Raw genomic sequence first — 20,474 nt, 5'->3', positions numbered from 1 at the left:
CTTAATTTTATAAATTAAAACTTAAACATAAGTTTATAAATCAATTGTAAAGTGTAGAATTAGTATTATTAGTAGTATGTAGTGTATTACCTGAAGATAGTATACATAATTATAATTATGTTAAAAAAAAAGTAAAAAAATACAATTTCCAATCAATGGAGAATTCAGCGTATACAAAAATGTCGAATAACAGATACACAGCCGAGCTAACTCTCATTGAAATTTTGTAATAAAACAGCAATGTTTTTTTACTTCAATAATATGTATATGTTCCATATATATAAACGGAAATCATAAAAATATTAATATGCTGATAAATAAGCGATGTATTTGTCAATCAGTGTTCGGTTTTTGTAATCTGGCTAATTTTGCAATTCGTTTTAAAATACTTTTCGACGAGCTACTCTTAAAAATTATGTTTAAATACAATTGCAAAATTTTATATCTAAAAAAAATATTTTTTCATACTGGCCCTTTTGAAATCGACGCCAACATTGACAAATATGGGCAAAGATTTAAAAAAAAAACTAATAGTAATGTCACTCTCACTATCAGTCACAGTCAGCCGTCAGTATATATATCAACATTCAACAATCACCGAACAGTTAATTCTAAAGTAAATAAGATATCAAAAGTGTCCAATCTTTCTCGATTCACAAATAGTTTTCAGTATCTTAACTAGGCGTAAATTTTAAAAGTAATCGTGTAGTATATGTCAAGTGTTTTTTTTTAAATACTAATATTGAAGAATATTAAAATGACGCAAGCTCGTCTTGCCTCCTGTATTCCTTTGCCTTTGGAGCATAAATTGCTAGTCACCGTGATAGAAAAAGCCAAAGATTGGGCGTTAATGCATGGTGTCGGTATGAGAGACAGGAAGCACTTTACTAAAGATTCAATACAAGTAAGTTTCATTTAAAAATAATATACAAATTTGAATAAAAGCTAAATTTTTTAAGTATGCGCTATATAAAATTCTAAAAAAAGTTTAGTGTAAATGTCAAATAAAAAAAAATGATCTATATTTTTCATTCACAATTATTTATTACCATAGATATTCAACTATTGTTGAAGATAAATAATAAAAAAAATATAATAAAATACAGACTATAATTCTATAACACACATTTAAAATCATTTGTCACAAAATTCTGTTATTGATGCTCTTATCAATTAATTAGATACAATAATTAATTACTATGTCAATTAAAAAAAGTAGAGTAAAGTAGCATACATATTATTGATATCTACATACTTGAAATATTTGTCAAGTAATTAGTATATAATGTGTAATTACTTCTTCTCAAAAAAGGGAGAGGAGGCCTTAGCCCAGCAGTGGGACATTTACAGGCTGTTACTGTGTAATTATAGTAGACTAGCTGGCCTGTGCCCGCTTTGTTGGGCGGTAAACATTTTTTCTTGTTATTAAATTATGATAGTGGTTCTGTTAGTACTGAGTGCGAAGATTTATTTCCTAACTGCCAAAAGTTGCATTGGCCGAACATTAATAAAATTGTCTCTCGTATTTGGTATTTTAAATTATCTCTTAAGCTATGCAAACTAAATCATACTGTAAAAAACGAATTTTATCGAAATAAAATGTCTTTCTCGATAAAGTTATTTATTTCTAAATAGATCCACATGTATATGAAAAAAACCGTCTAATAGAAATATCACCCAATAGATTCCAAATAGTTCCATACCTATATCATATTATCTCTTTAACCGTTCGTCCAAATTATATGCAGTAAAAGGAAAGTCTTTTGTTTAAACCCTTGAGACGATAAGTTTACTTATTTCGATAAGAATTCATAATTGTTGATAATATGACCAATAAATATGACCAAATGACTTAATTTTTTTTTTTATGTAAAAAACTACATTTTGTGACTTAAATATAAAAGTTAGACATATGCTGTCGCTGACTTTTTTGTAGGCATTATCAAGCTCTACAACTTTTCTCTAGAACTCAATCATGTCTCTTATCATTAAGGCAGCGTTCATAAAAAACGAAATATATAGTCTGACACTCACGAATAATTTAGATTTCTATCGGTAAAAGAATTTTCAAAATCGGTTCAGTAGATCCAGAGATTACCCCCTACAACCTCACAAACTTTACCGCTTTATAATATTAGTTTAGATATTGGCTTGGTTTGTTTTACCAAATAAGTATAAATTGACAAAGAAAATATGTATTTATTTATTTATTTTAAGAATATAAATTTTATTAATGTTATGTATCAAGTGATCTCAGAACATGCATTTCATTTATTTATTTATAATTTAACTCCTGCTCGGCAGTGAAGTAACATAGTAGGGAAATCTGTATAGGTAAAATAAAATTTTGGCATATGTACATATATCCTAAACTGTCCAGAAGAGGGACATGTATAGACTGTAACTTTTCAAGAAAAAATGTCGTAATAATAGTGAAATACTTTAAAGTAGACAAAACAATTTTACTTACTATGCAATCTTAATTGAGCTTTACCAATAGGCAGTCTTGCGAACAGCAATTTCTAAATATTGTTACCACAAACAAAAAAAAATTAATATGTATTCTTACTAATGTATAGGATGAAAGTTTATTTTGGATAGAATTTTAGATAGGCCCACTCATCCTTTCAATGGAAACATGGTATTGCTGTTTGGCAGTAGGTATCTGGTAAGTGGGTGGTACATACTCAGATGGTCTCGTACAAAGCCCTACTTACTAAATAAATATATTATATTTGGCTCGTCAAATTAACATCATTGCATTGCATTTTTAACTTATTATATTCTTGAGACTGTTGAAGTTTGTAAATCTTCTCAGAATTCATTTGTTCCTAATGTTGATACAGAACTCTTAAATCAGTATTTTTCTACTCCGTCGAACTCATTTGATAGTTCAACTAAATCGCGTACTCTTCACTCACTTTCTACGATTTCGACTCCTCTTTATCCTCCGTTCGTGTTAAGAAGAACATACTGCCCGTCTCATCCAATGGCATCGGCAGCGATAATTTGAGTCGTACTATGATCATTCCTTTTCTTGATATCGCTCCCGTGATCACACATGTTCTAAATGAATGTGTCTCATGCTGTATATTTCCTGAAGCTTGGAATTGCGCTAATGTTATACCTCTTCCAAAGAAATCTAATCCTGTTTCCTTTTCTGATTTTCACCTTTCCTTTCGAAAGTTCTTGAAAAACTAATTAACTTTCAGTTAAATCTCTTCCTAAACAAAAACAATTTGCTTAATCCCTGCCAATCTAGCTTTCGCCCGGGACATAGTACGGTTACTGCCCTTATAAAAGTTACTGATGATATTCGATGGGGTATGGACAATAAGCAACTCACCATTATGACTTTGTTGGATTTCAGCAATGCTTTTAATAGTGTTGATTTTGATATCCTACTTAGTCTGCTGCGTTGTCTTAACGTATCCCCTGCAGTCATTGACTTGTTTAACAGTTACCTTCGTGGTGGTCGGTAGCGTATTCGCACTGATGATACTTAATCATCATGGTGTGATATTTCTGCTGGTATACCGCAGGGAGGCGTGTTGTCACCGTTAATCTTCTCTATTTACCACATGTATGCAGACGATGGTCATATTTACACCCAGTCGACTTTGGAGAATCTTCCGTTGGCTATTGCAAGGATGAATAACGACCTCAATACCATTCTTGAGTGAAGTTAATCTTTTGGTCTTAATGTTAACCCTAGCAAATCTCAAGCCATAATTATTGGCAGCCGGAAACAATTATCAAAAGCCGACTGGTCTTCCTTCAATAAATATACTACTATCAATAATGTTTGACAATATTGTCATCCCTTAGTGCATTTGTCTTAAAAACTTTCGAGTTTTCCTTGATAATACTCTTAGTTGGACTCGCCATGTAAATGAAATTAGCAGGAAGGTGTTTGTTGTGCTGAGGTCTTTGTGTTGTCTTTGGCATTTTCTTCCAATTCCTACCAAAATTATGCTAGCACAGACTCTACTCCTTCCCATTCTTGATTATGCTGACGCAAGCTTTGTTGACTTAACCGAAGACCAATTAAATAAACTTGAGAGACTTCAAAATACATTTATTCGGTTTATATTTGGATTACGCAAATATGACCACATTTCATAATTTCGTTCTCGTCTTAATTGGTTACTCATTCAACTTCGCCGGAATATGCACATCCTGTCTATTCTGTACTGCGTGTTGTTTCACCCTGTTACTCCCCCTTACTTGAAGGAGAAATTTTTATTTTTAGGGAATCCTGGAGAAGTTCTGTGAAGAGATGGATTTTAAGGGTGCCCGAACATATGTCATCTTTTTATAATAATTCTTTTACAATTCAGGCTATTAAACTCTGGAACGACCTTCCTTTAAATATTCGGGAGGCCAAATCCATAGGTATTTTTAAAAAGCTTGTAAAAGATCACTTTTTGTCTCAATGCCTTATCACCAATAATTTCTTTTATTTTAGTATTTTTGTATTATTAATTTTTTTTCTTTTTTCTTTCTTGCTATGTTTGAGGTCTTATCGTTTTATTCGTTGTTGCTGTATATAGTATGTATTTATATTATATACTTGTAATTTTGTATGTATTGATAATATAATTTATTTATTGATATATGATATGTGTATTTTATACTTATATTTATTTATTAAAGATTAAATATTAATATTATTTTATTCATACCACCACCTACTTCATATCCTATCTGTAATTACTTACACCGTTGGTTGCCTGGAAGAGATCGCTATGTATATAATAAAAATATATAAGGTCACCTTAATTGTAGTTTTATTTAGGCTGTATACATGTTTTGTATTTTTCTCTTTGTAGTGTACAATAAAGTATAAAGTAAAGTAAAAATGTATTTGAAATGATATATATACTAAAATGATATTTCTGTTAGTTTATTACCTATTTTTTTTGTTACAATAACATTATTTCAGATAGCACCGTTTGTCCTCCTGCCATCACCTTTTCCACGAACAGAATTCAACAAAGCAATTGAACTACAGCCTATCCTAAATGAACTGATGCATAAGGTGAAGTAAAACATGTAATTTTTACTTAAATATTTTGCATTTTTTGCTCGCACAAAGTAACTTTATAATCTTCTTATTGCATATCTTTATACAGTTTTCATAATAATAATAATGCATGTATTATTATATGAAAACTGATATATACAATAATAATATGACATTTTTAACCACAGGTTTCACATGATGACGAATTTCTTGAACACACCCTACAAAACACTCTCCAAGTTGACGAGTTCACTGCAAAACTATTCGAAATATGGGTGAAGGTCAAAGAAGAAGGCATTACACAGGTAAAAAAAAAATCAAGCAATGATTCGTTTTTCTTATCACTTGGAATTTGGAAATGAAAACAAAATGGGAAGGATATGCCTGATTAGCCATATTCTATCTTTAGACACAAGTCTTGCAGTGTATATTATTGTTAATTCTGTAAATTGTCGGGATGAAAATACTTGCTATCCTTTTCATCGCACACGTGAGAGACAGTGATAGAGAGAGATGACAATAGTTATAGTTCTGTGTGAGTCACAGATTGCATACAATACCATTGTAAGTTTTGTTTAAATACAGATGAGATACATTAAGGCAACATTCAAACAGTGGTCTGTTTTACGAGATCTTTTTAATTCAACCGTCGTTACTGGGGGTCACCACGGCGTATTTACAGGACCGTTTTTAAACCTGACTAACGGAGCGCTGTATATTTATTGTCGTATCGGTATTTTTTACTGGATCTGAAATATTGTCTGTGTGAACTCCTTACAACTACATACGCAATCGTATACGAGGAAAAATATCCGTAAAACGAATCGCTGTGTGAATGGCCTAAGATAACTGCTCTTGTCAGATTTAAATACCGAATTTGAAGTTTTTCTTCTGTGTTTTATGTATCTATAATATGTTTAGCGGCATAAAGGCACCATTCATAAGTATCTCTTGTACAATGCAATGCAATGGAATTTAAATGAGTATTTTTTTATACTATTTATTTTTCATTCAATATATCTATCTTATACTTTGCAAATTCATATATCTATAATATGGGATTTATGGGTATTTTTTTTATAATACAAAAAGTTTTTGGGAGGGTATTTGGATAAAATTGGTATCTGTCCGGCGTAGCCGATATCACTAGGGATGCTGAGGTCAGACATCATGCTGGAGTCAAGGTGTCCGCACACAGAGAACCAGTGTGCGAAACACACGCCATATTGTTCATGGAAACAAGTGGAGATCAACAGTATTGCGTCCGGTTTCGGCCATCTTGGGCCAGTGTCGCGAGAGATTCAGAGGTAGCCATAAAACTCGTTGTATTCAAAATGGATGCCAGATTTCGATGTCTGTTCCTAGGGAACATACACATTTTTTTGGACAATTCTGAAATGTGGTTATCCATACCGTCATATTACCGAGTTTTATCATTTTTAGCTGTTTAAGAACACTTCGTTCGAAACTTCGTATTGAGGATCGTACACACTAATACGAGCAAGCGAATTAAAAGTATATTGTTCTCTCGCTTCGTTGCACAGGTGTGGCCGTTGTTTTATATATGATTCCGCGTCACGATCGCTTACATTTTGCTTGGTCACAGATGTGTGTTCGATCCTTTATCCCAAAATTATTTACCAAAATTAAAATAAATTGAAATATCTTAGTTTGAACGAAATGTTCAAATTAACTTAATGTTTAAATTGGTTGAAAATAATTAATAATAACCGGCCATGTTTAACGTAAATTGTCAGCAAACTAAATAATAGGAATAGCGATATAAAAACGGATGGGTTGCAAATATAATAGAAGTTTAAATGGACAAAATAAATTTTATAGCGACTATATATATATATATATATATATATATATATATATATATATATATATATATATATATATATATATATATATGATAAAAGTTCTATAATAAAGCTGCATAATTCGTATCTTTGCCGATAATAGAGCACAAACATGGTGCTTCACGATTAAAAAGAAACCATTTTAATATATAATTTGTGACCCATTTGTTAATGTAGAACTGTATATAAAATATCAGCTTATAATGTATGCAGTTGTTAGCCCTTATGTTTAAATAGCATCAGCATTATTAATACTCATTTTAAAAATATAAAGTTTGTTATTGCAAAAACATTCTTTCAAAGGTGGTAAGTGGTTAGTGGTCGTCCATCTGGTGGTAAGTGGTCAGTGGTTTATAGGTATTAACGATTGTAAATTTGTAACTAAATGATTATGTTCATTGTGTCTATAATTAACTGACTCGTTGACTTACACTTGAACAAAGTCATAAAAATACATAACATTTAACGTAAAGTAATTTATAAATGGATGGTAACAATCAAGACGGTCTTACTCTACCACCAGTAAATATAAATATGATACCTTATTCGTTTTCAACCCAAGTCTTTTTTTCAGTCAAAAACTTCTTATGTTTAATATTTTTTTATATGTAAAAATGGTAAATTATATTATTTGTAATATATATTTTTGGATATATAAAGAAATGAATTCGCGTGTAATATCATAGCGTAATGCTACGGTGAGTCAACTTATTTGTCGTGGTCGAAATGCCGACAGACGAAATGTTAATGGAACATCTCAATTTTTTTTAATATCTTATATAGGCGCTTATTCTTATATTCCGAAAGGCCGGCAAACCGACACGACCGAAGAGATCTTCGGCATCAACAGATTTTCGTGATTTCCGAGGCTTATGAGTGCAAACATTGCGATCTTCTAAACTTGTACGTGTTACACTGTCAATTCTCCACCAACTTTGGAAACTAAGATGTTATGTCCCTTGTTAAACTGGCTCGCGCATCCTTCGAACTAGACCACGACAATACTAACCGCTGTTTGGATGTAGAAAAGAACCTACCCAGATGGTACAAAACCCTATCACAAAGTTAATATATGGGTGAGTTAGTCATTAGTAATATTTATTATTACGCTGTTATTAGCGTGTGTTATCGTTCCTTTGTTTGTCGATGTTACGGGTCCAATCTTATTGTCGGTTTTGTTTGATTAATGGACAATTGTTCGCTCGATATTGATTGACGTCTCAAACGTTTTAAATTGATATTGATGGTATACGAATATTGAAAAGATTGTCGTTAATTGAGATACGTTTATTTATTTCCTTTTGTTTAAAAAAAAAAAAGTTGGAATGATTATTTTGTGTTGTTTTTCTTGGACGTGACGTAGTCAATTTGAAGGCATTTATTTTACATATTATTATTACTACTTAACTTTTACTAATTTACTGTATAGTAATGGCCGCCCTCGTGCGTTGTTGGATGCATTAGTTCTTTTCATTACCTGATAACTTGTATGCAAAAATTCTTGATGATCAGTTGACTAGTTTAATGCGTAATAAACACTTAACATAGACGCTGGCATTATAATACAAGAACACACACAACTTCTTTAGATTGACGGTGTCATCAAAGCCAAGATGTTTAATCCTATGTGCTTGTTATTACCCTGGCTCACTCACTCATCAAATCGGAACACAGAAATACAAAATTTTACTGTTTGGCGTTAGCATAATCGGGTTTCCAAGAGCCTGCACTGCAGCGCCCCATATAGACCATTCCAATGACAGGAGAAGTAAGGATAAACTACTTTGACTTTGAACTGACATGACATTTAAAAAAATAATTATCTGTGATAATCGTTTGATCGGCAAATAGTTGAATGACCGTGAAGGCTTTATTGGAACTTCGGAAGTTAAATTAAAGTGCTTAAAAGTACTTAACTACTTATAAAAAATAGTGTTGTATAATAAAGAAATATATATTAATTATGATCTGTATTTTTCTGAGCGTAATGTATCCGAGCTACTAGAAAATTGTTAATTAGTTTTGCGTAATTTTTGAGACATATTTCCAGCTCCATTTTGAAAACTGCTGTGTTTTGGTTCAGCTGTATTTAGCTGGTAAATTATCAATTATATGCTTAGTATGCGGCAATAAAAAAGGTCCTAGTCTAAGTATAATCTAATGGCATATGTAAGTCTAAGGTTTGTTTATCTTTTCTATTAAAATATATATAATATAAAATGATTTTTACACTGGAAAAATCAGCAACACGAAGCGAAATTTTCTAATGTTCCGAAGCGGTGATAGATTTTTGACAATCAATAAGCAAGTGCAACGCTTCGATATTATAAAATTATCATTAGAAGTATCGACTTCGAGAAAAAAAGTTAACCATTAGCTACACAAACATTTTGAGGTTATGTTGTCTATACCATAAAATAAATAATAAAATTGTGTTAATTAGTCGCTACAAATATTAACGATCTTAGTGTATGGTGGTGGTACTGAAATTACATGAAATACGTTTAATAATTGGACAAAATTATGGTGAACTTGCAGTCGCTCAGCCTCGGCCTCTTCCGCTCGGACTATCTAATGCAGTATCCCGAAGGAAACAAGATAAAACAAGTGGAGTTTAACACGGTGGCATCGAGTTTTGGCGCCATCTCGTCGACCCTCCCCGACATGTCTCGGTACCGACACTGCGCCGTGATGGGCTAGAATCTTCATTCAATAGATAATACATTCGAACCGTAGACCAAATATAATGAACTGTTTTATCTGATTAAAAATATAACACCTTCAAAAATGTCCAATACTGATGAAATTGGGATACTGAACCGATCTAAGCTAAAAATGGTTCGTAAATAAAAAAAGTTGTACGCAAACAAACATATCTCCTATTTATTGATGGGCCGGTTGGCGTGGTTGGTAGATACTTGCCTTTCACGCCGAAGGTTGTGGGTTCGATTCCCACCCAGGACAGAGATTTGTGTGCATGAACATGCCTGTTTGTCCTGAGTCTGGCTGTAATTATCTATATAAGTATGTATTTACAAAAGAAAAGTAGTATATGTAGTATATCAGTTGTCTGGTTTCCATAACACAAGCTCTGCTTAGTTTGGGATCAGATGGCCGTGTGTGAATAATGTCTTCTTTTTGAAATCAATTAAAAACTAAAATTAAACATAAAACTTATACCCGATGCAGTTCATTTTATTTTGTTTTTTTATATAAAGGTCGTAACCCATCACGGAGCAGCCATGATATCAGTCAACATCTCTCATGTGACTGCTTATGCATATGCACGCTGTACATTCATGTTTTCTCACTGCTTGTATTCTGTTGTCTATGCACGCTATGCTTTGCTTCTTATTCGCACTGAATGTTGTGACATATGCCATTTATTAATTATCTATGATGTATGCTATTCGAAGATATATTATTTAATAAAAAAAGTCGTATTATATATTAAAAAGTTTTGCGTGCATGTATTTAAAGCGTAGTTTATTCACTTGAGAGATGTTCCCTGACATTTGTCGGTTAATGATAATAATAATTATAAAAAAAAAAAACGTTTCGAAATTTATGTATCTCCAATGTTGTCCACTTATAAAAGGCTTAGGGTACACATCTTTCAAAATGCATACCATTTCATATGTACATGCACTTAGGGATTTTATATGATTAAAAAAAAACACGTTTGACAGAACAATGACGTAGTTACCATTAAAGTATTTATGATAATAGAAGTAAAGAGTTTTTATTGGTAAACACTACAGAACTAAAAAAATAATTACAATTTAAATTTCATGTTATATAAGGTTGTGTGGCAAATGCAACCTGTTTAGTATTTTTTTTTATATATATTCCATTGATTTAGCTAACAGTTTGGATAAAAGGAGAGGCACAAATTACTTATACGAACATAAGTTTAGTTTTTTATTTAAACGGAAGTGGTTGGGTTTTTTCGTTTTTTTTTTATACGAATAAGAAAATTGTTCTCATTTGCCTGTGGGCTCTGTGCTGTGCTTGGGGAAAAATCATAATTTTAACAACTTTATCATATAGATTTATGCCAAGATTTATTCCATTACTTTCGTTTTCATATTTTTTTGGGTAAATATTTATTTGGTTATTTAAAAAATAAAATTATTTTGTGTTTTTAAATGGTAGGTCATATATGTAATAAAAAAGGTATTACTGCGATCTGATATTGGAGGCATGTCCTATGAAAAGATAGATTTTATAGAATAAGTAAGCGGACGAGCAAAAGGGCCACCTGATGGTATGTGGTCACCAACGACATTGGCATTGTAAGAAATGTTAACCATCGCTTACATCGCCAATGCGCCACCAACCTTAGGAACTAAGATGTTATGTCTGTGCTTGTAATTACACTGGCTCACTTACTCTGCAAACCGCAACACAACAATACCAAGTACTGCTGTTTTGCGGTAGATTATCTGATGAGTGGGTGGTACCTACCCAGACGATCTTGCACAAAGCTCTACCACAAGCTGTTCACAACATAAAATAATAACCGGGTAATAAAAAAAATGTGCGTATTTTCACGGTTACTGAGGTCTCGAATTTCATTCGGTAAAAACCTATGGGCTACTTCTTCCGACCCCTGTAAGGAAATGTTATACCCCTGCAAACGGTCTCCGTCCTTTATATTATTATTTTCATCGAATGATTTTCTTTGATAATAATGTTTACATATATATTGTATGTCACAGATAAGCAAAAAAATGTTTAAAGTTCATTACAGTACAGATGTTGGAATGTTTTCAGGACTTCAACAATATATATTAATTGATAAACAAGAAATACTGAATAACTAAATCCACTAATTTTATGCGTTTTTAATTATTAAAATGAAACTAATAAATCATTCATTTCATTACTATTGTAGTATAAGTTATAGATAATATTGTTAAAAGAGTATTCATAACTTTATTTGTAATAAATAAGTAGCATGTTTTTTTTTTTTTCTCTATTTCAAATTGAATAATTAATATTGCTGTGAAATAATCTTACCCTAATACGGTATTTGTACATCCGATATGACCCAGTGGTTAGTATAAGTGAACCTTAATTAAATTTTGTGGGTTCAGTAGCCGGGTAACCACGAAATTTTCGTGTGCTTGTATGTGCAATTTGTGTTTATAATTCATCTCGTACGGAGTTGAAGGAAAACATCGTGATCGCAGTTCAGTTGAATGTCTGTCCAGCTATAAAAGCCACGGAAGCCAAGCAGTGGGACATTTACAAGTTACTTAATTTTATAGATTTTATTTTCACAATTAAGTAAACGGAGGTGTTGATGGCAACTCCGTTAATTGTTTTAAAGTATGTGAATATGAAATTAGAAAGCAACACTGTTTCTAAATGATTTGGTGTACGATAATATACTGAATCGAAATTAATTCTAAGACTTGTTTATATCACCAGTTATGGATCTTGTGAACTAATAGTATATGACGTCACAAATCATTGTAAACAAATAGACGCCATCTTAAAAAAAAAAACAAATGTTAATATAATAAATTTGTTATATTATTCATTTAAAAATGTATTGTTCCGTATTTGGGTATATTATTAATTGTTAATTAGTAATTTTTACTGATTTCTTTTTGGAATAGAGAAACTTTGAAAATAGAATGTATTTTTTGAAAAACAGCATGTGTAGTTGCAAGACATAGTTTTGTATTATTTGTTAAAAAAAAAAACTAAGTGCTTAGAATACCTGTATGGAAAATAATAATAAATTATATACATTTATTTTTGTCAATATGTAAATGAAGCTTTTTATATTATTTTCCACCAGGAATATTCATTTTAGTTTTTATTTTTTATTTTAAATATATTTTTTTAACTTTCAGCTATATTCTCCGTCAATTAGGACAAGGCGATCTGATTAAAAGTGTAAGTAAAGTCTTTTTTATTATTCTTTAAAACATAAATAGCGTTTTTTTAATTGTCTTTTTTAGATAAAAAATAATTAATATACTTTTTTAGATACAAAAATATTGGTTTTATTTACTTCAAAGTTTATTAACTCTTTTTCAGAACATTTAAATAAATGCTTGTTGTAAATAATTAATAAATAATAAATGTTATACAATTAAGGATTTTTTATTAAATTTAATTAATATATAAAAAAAGGAAATCGGCCACCTGATAGTAAGTAGTCATCGACCAAAGACAATACTGTAAGAAATATTAACCATCCCTTGAATCTTCAATTAGGTTAATGGCGACTACCTTGAGAACTAAGATGTTATGTTCCTTATGCCTGTAGTTACACTGGATGACTCACCCTTTAAACCGGAACTCAACAATACTAAGTATAGCTGTTTGGCGGTAGTATGAGAAACGTATTATTTTATAAATGATCTCTTTTCTGTATTATATAAACTATGCAATGTCGAACGATAACTAATGATTATTATATTATTTCTATGTTATTTCCAGATGCCTGAAAACCGCGCTTTGTCTGGCCTCTGTTCTGGTATAATCGAAGCATACGATTTATTCGGCGTACCCTCCGCCGTTGTACTCTTCGTGGTCGAGGAGATCTCGTACAATATATGCGACCAGAGGTTTCATGAATTCGAGATATCCGAAAAAAGGCCTGATATTATGGTGAGTTTTTATAATTTATGTTCCGGCTTCGCACGGGTTGAGTAATGGTCTGCATACAACACGGTAGCATGCGGAAGCGATCCCATGGCGCTCCTCGTTAAGACGGGAAGGGTACCGCTGGTTTTTTAGTGGGTATTCCGATGTTCGGGGCGCACTCGGCGCCTTGGACACCGGCGAGCACCACATACCCCCCCCCACTGTTTCCAGCGCTAAAAAAACGTTTACGTGGCGAACGCCAGTAAAGTCTTTTTTTTTATATTCGCCGGGAGGGCAAATGACTCTACTCCACCTGATGGTAAGTGGTAGTAGAGTCCAAACGCGACGACGGCCAGTACAGACGGGAAAAACGTTCTGCACTAGCCGCCTTCGCCTTGCCGGCCCGCAAGATGCCTCTTCACGCCTCGTTTGAAGGAACTTGGGTTGTAAGAGGAGGGGAACACGTGAGCTGGTAAGGAATTCCATTTTTTGGAAGTGCGACAAAGAAAGGAGTTGCCAAATTTCTTTGTTCGCGATGGAATTGATGTCACAGTTAGGCGGTGACATCGAGAACCAGCTCGCGTGGACTTAAGAAGGAAGGGGGAAGCAGGAATTAGAGAGAATAATTCCTCAGAGCACTCGCCGTGATACAGTCGATAGAAAGCGCTCAGTGCTGCTATCTCACGACGCAATTGTAAAGGTTCAAGGGTGTTTGTGACCTTTACGTCGCCAATAATGCGTACGGCACGTCGCTGCAACCGGTCCAAGGCCTCTAGTAGGTACTTAGCGGAGCCATCCCAAAGGTGCGAGCAATATTCCACGCAAGACCGTACCTGTGTTTTGTACAGCAGGCACAGTTGTTGTGGCGTGAAAAAGCGCCGCACCTTGTTCAGAACTCCGAGTTTCCGTGAAGCTGTTATTATAACAGCCTCGATGTAATACCTTGGACTAAGGTCGCAGCGAACGTCAATCCCCAGCATGGCGATTTTGCTTTGCATCACCAGCGGAGTACCACAGAGGGAGGGAAGAGGGGAAAATGTTGACTTTTTCGCCGTGAGAGCGCATACCTGTGTTTTCTTGGCATTAAACTCAACAAGATTATCAGAGCCCCATTTAGTTTCCAGTTGGTAACATAAAATCTTAATAAATTATACAGCTAAACTTTGAATCACACCGTCCATTGGTGAAAACCGTATCAAAATTTGTTCGGTAGTTTTTTAGTTTAGACAGACAGACGCGGGAACTTTGTTTTATTATATATATGAGCTAAATTTAAATTATTTATTTATTTGTTAATCCAACAGTTTTTATACATAAGTTGATATATTGACTATTATATAACATATAATTAAAATCAAAATAGGATTACACGGGTAACTTAAACATATTAATAACTAGAAGACGGTAGTAAAAGTAAAACTGTTTACGGGTGGGAATCCAATATGTGCGTGTATGTGTGTGAGTGTGAGTGTGTGTGTGGTGTGTGTGTGTGTGTGTGTTATAATGAATTTTTATCTTTTTTAATTATAGCTTTTTTAAAAGCTAGTTTTGACATGCTGAACAGATCTATTTCTGAGTATTTTGAATTATATGTGTGGACCATGCGATTAAGGACAGAGTTGTGTGCATAATTAGTGTTTAGCTCAGGCGTGTGGAATAGTGCTGTGTGACGTGTGCGGCGATTAGGAACTCTTAAATACAAAACGCTCAATAAATCGTTGCAATCTATATCTCCGGTTATTATTGCATGTAGCATATACATATCGTAATGTCGTCGTCTCGTTTCTAATGTTTCAATATTATATTGTTTACATATATCAACATAATCGTTAAATTCTTTAAAGTCCTTGAAGCAAAGAAATCTTATGAACTTTTTTTGTATTCTCTCCAGTTTTTCTTTGTAAGTTATATAATTCGGAGACCATATACTACAACCGTATTCTAGAATACAACGTACATAAGTAAAATATAAAATTTTTATGCATTCAATATTATTAAAAGATTGACATATACGTTTAATATAGCCTAATTGCTTATATGCCTTATCAGTAATGAGTTCTATATGCTCTGCCATCAATAATTTAGAGTCTAATTGAATTCCAAGGTCACGCACTGATTTAACTTCCTGTATCGGCTTGTTATCAATATTATAGTTATATTCAATATTTTTATACTTCCTAGAAAATGTTATTTTTACTGTTTTTTTAATATTAATCGTTATTTTATTTTTATATGTTATATTATTTATTCGTTGTAATGTGAAAGATTATCAAGGTCACGTTGCAATTCAATGCAGTCAGATGTGCTACTTATTACTTTATAAACTTTTTTATCATCTGCGAATAGTAAAAAACGGGAGTGCTTAAAACAATTAAATATATCATACAAGTATACGTTATACAGTAACGGACCTAATGGTGATCCCTGTGGGACCCCTGTGTGAAGTTGCGTATATGAAGTCACTACGAGCACCACCTATAAGAACTGCTTGCTGCCTTTTTGATATATAGGAACAAAACCATCTATGCAAGTCACCTTTGATTCCAAGTTCTTGAAGCTTTTGCATTAGTATATCATGGTCTACTCTGTCAAACGCCTTTTGAAAGTCGGTATATATTACATCTACTTGCTCTCTATTGTCCATTGCCATGTAAACAAAATAAGTAAATAGTGATAAGTTTGTTAGTTTATTATTTTTAATATTATTTTATCATCTTAAGGATTAGCAATAAACAAACTTGAGGTTGCTTTGTATCCAAGGAAACAACATTTAAAGTTTATTATTCCGTTTTTCCGCACAATTCTTTATTACTCTTCTTACTCAATAATTATTATTTTAAAAAATCAAATCTTTTTTTAAATGTCATTTCTAATTTTTTTTTATCATATATAAACTATTACACAAAACATGAATGCCAGTATCAATGAAAACTTATCAATCCAACATTAAAGCAATATAAATACAATTATTTCTTTACATATATATTGATATAATTTCGTTAAATTGTATGGTGAACTTATATAAAGGTGAAATTGTATTTGTTTTCAGATTTATAGAAAAACACTCAATGAAATATTCGAAGAGACGACGCTGAATGATAAGAAACAACTTATGCTGTAAGTGGATCACTGAGTTTATTAATTTTTTTCCCTTGTAGTCGGTATAGTTTAGTAAGTTAGTTACTTCAGTTAGTTTGATGTGCTTATTATTTATAGACAGCAGACATTTATTTACATTTTTTTTATTTATTTCCAGGGAAGGTTCTCCAGTGGCCGTCGTCTATTACAGGTCTGGTTATGAACCAGCTCAGTATCCCTCCTCCAAGGAATGGGACGCGAGGCTTCGTGTCGAGAGATCTTCGTGAGTGGAAATAGCATTCACTACTCTATAATGATAGTCAGACAAAAATGATGTTTAAATAAAAAACTAAAAAATGCAATATAAAATCTGTGCAATGTTTTACAGGGCAGTGAAGTGTCCGTCGATCCACTACCAGCTGGCCGGCACGAAGAAGGTGCAGCAGGCGCTGGCGGCGCCCGGCGTGCTGGAGCAGTTCGTGAGCGCCGCCGACACCGAGCGCGTGCGGGACATCTTCACCGGACTCTACTCGCTGGACTTCGACGAGAGCGGCGAGCGCGCCGTCGACATGGCGCTCGAGGACGCCGAGAGGTCAGGCTTCGACGCATGCAAATAAACAAAATAAAGCACATGATAATTAAATGGTGATTTTAACCCGTGATTCGTTACGATCCACACGTTTTAAGTGGAAGTGTGGAAGTGTATATGACTATTGCGCAGGTTCGTGCTGAAGCCGCAGCGCGAGGGCGGCGGCAACAACCTGTACGGCGCCGACGTGCGCGCCGCGCTGCTGCGCATGCGCCGCGCGCGCGAGCGCGCCGCCTACGTGCTCATGGAGCGCATCCGGCCGCCCACGGTACGCACTGCGCCACAGACAATTAGAGCGCGCCGTGCTTGGAGCTAATTCCATTTTTAAATTATGAAATATTATATGATAGCCGAGATGGCCCAGTGGTAAGAACGCGTGAATCTTAACCGATGATCGTGGGTTCGAACCCGGGCGAGCACTACTGAATTTTCATGTGCTTAATTTGTGTTTATAATTCATCTCATGCTTGACGGCGAAGGAAAACATCGTGAGGAAACCTGCATGTGTCTAATTTCAATGGTATTCTGCCACATGTGTATTCCACCAACCCGCATTGGAGCAGCGTGGTGGAATAAGCTCAAAACTTTCTCCTCAAAAGGGAGAGGGGGCCTTAGCCCAGCAGTGGGACATTCACAGGTTGTTACTTTACTGTATATGATTGAATTTCATAACATAATGCGACTCTGCTGAGTTGAATTTAATTCGACCATTGGATGTAATGAATCAACAATTTCATCCTCAGGTAGAGGGGTATGTGGTGCGGCCCGGGGGGGCGGTGCCGCCGCCCGTTACCGACCTCGTGTCGGAGCTGGGCATCTTCGGAGTCATCATTGGGTCAGTGGTTTTAATAAGCTGTTTTTTTATCAATAGAGATTAAGATTAATAACGAAATCAAACTATATAGCTCATCCCCTTTTTGAAATTATATAGCGTCGTCGGTCGCGGCTTCAAGAATATCGAAAACGCCAACATTCAGACAATTTTAATAAATAACAATGGCATCGATGAAATGTCAAAAGTGTTTTTTTTTATTGGTTGAGAATGTTGAAACGTAAGGAAGATCAATTTAGTCTTTAAACATTTTTTTATTAAAAATTATTTCACATTTGTAGATATTAATGTTTATTATTATTAATATTTACGAATCGTTCGTCCAGTTTAGTTAAAACTTGCTGGAGTATTTGCACAAACACGAGTGCACTCTCTATTCTCTTACTCTTAAAATCTGATGGGACGACATCAGAAGACTCGAGAGATTTTAACAAGGGACCTACAGCTTTACGCTTTTCGAGGCATGGAAGTGTAACATTGCTAACCTCAAAACTTTAGGATGCCACTTATTGACAGAAACATTCAATTGCTTTTTCGAGTCAACCCTGGGTTTGAAGCTATCTGATACGCAGCCGATAGACTCGATGGAGCAGTTAATACTTTATTTTGATGGGCTGGTTGGCGTGGTTGGTAGACACTTGCCTTTCACGCCGAAGGCTGTGTGTTCGATTCCCACCCAGGACAGACATTTATGTGCATGAACATGTCTGTTTGTCCTGATTCTGGGTGTAATTATCTATGTATATACAAAAGAAAAATAGTATATGTAGTATATCAGTTGTCTGGTTTCTATAGTGCAAGCTCTGCTTAATTTGGGATCAGATGGCCGTGTCACGTGTGTGAATAATGTTCCAGGATATTATTTTTTATTATTTGATAAACAGGACAAGAGACAAAATCTACTGCAACCGTCAAGCGGGACACATGCTCCGGACCAAACTAGCGGATGCCAACGAGGGCGGAGTCGCCGCGGGGCTCGGGGCTCTCGACTCGCCGTATTTACTCGATATGTAAATAAACCATTTCATGTAATAAAATCAACAACAAAAAAGGAAAAAAATGGTACTGTTTTTCAAATTTGAGATATAAATTTTGTTTTTTATTGTCGCTATATACATTATTATCTTTAATAGACTGAATTTAAATGCAATACTTATTTAATAAATATAAATTAACAGTTATTAAATATAAATATGTACTTAGCAAATTATTTTTATATTTAGATATGTATATTAAAATTAAAGCATTAAATATATTTTCTATCCATGTATGTTGTTTAGCGGGTGGTTAGTAAAACAGTGCTGTCTTCTTCATTCGAATGACAAATCAATGATGTCAGAAAGAGAGAATAGTATATAACTAAGCATCCACTACATTATGTTTATGAGTAAAGCCGTTAGTATTTAACATTCCAATGTGTGTATACTAAATAAATGACTATATATAAATATATATTTAATGTAAAACTAAATTAAGGTCTTGTGTTTTGTAACTGGTGTTAAGTTTTAAATGTTTTACCAAATTTTTCAACGTGCGTTTTTAGGCATATTGGCCTTTCAGCTAGTATATAATAGAATCTAATTTTGATTACACTTTTTTGGCTAGGTTATCAGCTCGTTGCATCATTTAGGGCAATGTGACCAATAATATTGGGTACTGAAATACTGGGTTGCATTTCAAATGTACAGTTTTTATATAACTTACATCAATACCAATATTATTTTGATGATTTTGTGGCTTTTGATTAAAATTCATATTGTCCGATACATTTAAGTGTATTTGTTATATATTTCTTTGTTATATGGCTTGTTATATAAAATTTTAATAATTTCGTTCAGTTAATATTCAGATATTGTATTTTATAAAGGAGATACATTATAGCAGAGATCATCTACGGTGCTATTTGTATAACAACATACAAATTATTTTGTAAATTTTATAATGGAATACATAAACGCTGACGAAAATTTGTTTTATTATTATATAATAATTGTTTTGATTTTTAACGAATATTGTGGGTTCAAATCAAACCCTTTAAGGTTCACTGAGTTTCCATGTTGCATGTTGCACATTTACTGGTGGTAGAACTTTATGCAAGCTCCTCTGGGTAGGTATCACCAATTCATCAGATATTCTACCGCTAAACAGCAGTACTTGTTATTGTTTTGTTCCGGTTTGAAGGGTGAGTGAGCCAGTGTAATTACAGGTAAAAGGGACAAAAAATTAGTTTGGCAATAGAATAAGCGATTAATGGGACCACCCATTAATCACACAAATTTGCACAAACCTCTACCAAAGTTTGAAGCTTACGTTTCTAATTTTGTTTTTCTCTAGGTAGGTAGACAAAAGCCGAGATGGGTCTATGGGTATAACAAGTGGATTTGAACAAAAAATCGCAGGTTCCTTCCAAGATCTCGGATCGCAGTTGTCATTGTGACTAAATTGCAAAAGGTATATAATTTTTTAAAGGAAAGGAAA

General features: G+C 33.6%; 1 protein-coding gene across 3 annotated transcripts; it reads left to right on the top strand.

The window, feature by feature from the left end:
• The first annotated feature begins 570 nt into the window (after positions 1-570).
• LOC126777363 (glutathione synthetase-like) lies at positions 571-19,951 on the top strand. Of its 3 annotated transcripts, XM_050500399.1 has the most exons (13): positions 571-904; positions 4,946-5,041; positions 5,215-5,331; positions 6,164-6,333; positions 9,430-9,563; positions 12,759-12,801; positions 13,351-13,521; positions 16,547-16,614; positions 16,754-16,858; positions 16,964-17,167; positions 17,297-17,432; positions 17,908-17,999; positions 18,881-19,951. In XM_050500399.1, the coding sequence occupies exons 3-13, from the start codon at positions 5,298-5,300 to the stop codon at positions 19,008-19,010; spliced, it is 1,287 nt and encodes a 428-aa protein (XP_050356356.1). In that variant the 5' UTR covers positions 571-904; positions 4,946-5,041; positions 5,215-5,297; the 3' UTR covers positions 19,011-19,951. The 3 variants fall into 3 exon arrangements, with proteins under 3 accessions (XP_050356356.1, XP_050356355.1, XP_050356354.1); XM_050500398.1 differs by lacking the exon at positions 6,164-6,333; XM_050500397.1 differs by lacking the exon at positions 9,430-9,563.
• Positions 19,952-20,474: the final 523 nt, after the last annotated feature.

Source organism: Nymphalis io, chromosome 22 (genome assembly GCF_905147045.1).
Source record: "Nymphalis io chromosome 22, ilAglIoxx1.1, whole genome shotgun sequence".
Classification (NCBI taxonomy): Eukaryota; Metazoa; Arthropoda; class Insecta; order Lepidoptera; family Nymphalidae; genus Nymphalis; species Nymphalis io.
The sequence above is the reverse complement of the archived record's forward strand: the minus strand, read 5'-3'. Positions and strand labels throughout refer to the sequence as shown.

Coding starts and splice junctions, on each gene's coding strand:
- LOC126777363 (XM_050500397.1), top strand. CDS start 758: ATGACGCAAGCTCGTCTTGCCTCCTGTATTCCTTTGCCTTTGGAGCAT. Junction 12,802..13,350: donor AAGGCGATCTGATTAAAAGT/GTAAGTAAAGTC, acceptor TGTTATTTCCAG/ATGCCTGAAAACCGCGCTTT. Junction 17,168..17,296: donor GCGCTCGAGGACGCCGAGAG/GTCAGGCTTCGA, acceptor ACTATTGCGCAG/GTTCGTGCTGAAGCCGCAGC.